The sequence below is a fragment of the Poecilia reticulata genome, linkage group LG8 (genome assembly GCF_000633615.1).
Source record: "Poecilia reticulata strain Guanapo linkage group LG8, Guppy_female_1.0+MT, whole genome shotgun sequence".
Taxonomy (NCBI): Eukaryota; Metazoa; Chordata; class Actinopteri; order Cyprinodontiformes; family Poeciliidae; genus Poecilia; species Poecilia reticulata.
In genome coordinates this window covers 13,663,110-13,663,658 of record NC_024338.1, presented here as the reverse complement: position 1 = coordinate 13,663,658, position 549 = coordinate 13,663,110, and the positions used below count along the sequence as shown (strand labels likewise).

General features: G+C 49.0%; 1 protein-coding gene across 1 annotated transcript in view; it reads left to right on the top strand.

Annotated features, from left to right (window-relative positions):
• kcnt2b (potassium sodium-activated channel subfamily T member 2b) overlaps window positions 1–549 on the top strand; it is a 51,524-nt gene that overhangs the window by 38,851 nt on the left and 12,124 nt on the right. The window contains exon 15 of the mRNA XM_017306120.1: window positions 374–546. Within this exon, the coding sequence (XP_017161609.1) occupies window positions 374–546 (173 nt within the window). The remainder of the gene's footprint in view (window positions 1–373; window positions 547–549) is intronic.

Below are 549 nucleotides of genomic sequence, written 5' to 3'. Positions count from 1 at the left end.
TGACTAAAACACGCCATCCTTCTCTCCTGCCCCACAGCCAGATCCTGTAAATTGAACATTTCTTAACACTCTATTTATATGGAGCCTCTTTTCTTCTGCAGACTGTCCACAGTCACACTACCTCCACACCGTTGCTTCTTGTTGTCACCTCTTTAGCCCCCGCGTGTAAAGCCGCATCCCCTCTGAGAGAGCTGGTGATGTGCTCTTAACAGTACSAATGACTAAGCCGGAGTTGCGAGACCTYGTCTCCCTCCACGCCCTGGTTGTAGTATTGATTAGCAGCTTAGATGGAGATGTAAGACGTCGCCACTATAACCTTGATGGAATATCCTCTCATGTGACCCTGGGTGCTTCAAATAACACGTTTTAAAAGGTCACGCCTCAACAATTCCCACGTGTGTTTCGGTTCTGTCTCAGGGACGGCGGCGCAGGTTCATCAGACCAGTGGCACCGAACGTACAGACGCTGCTCAGCCAACGAGGTGCATCACATCCGTCTGGAAGAAAGCAAATTCTTTGGAGAATACCAAGGAAAGAGTTTCACTTTTGC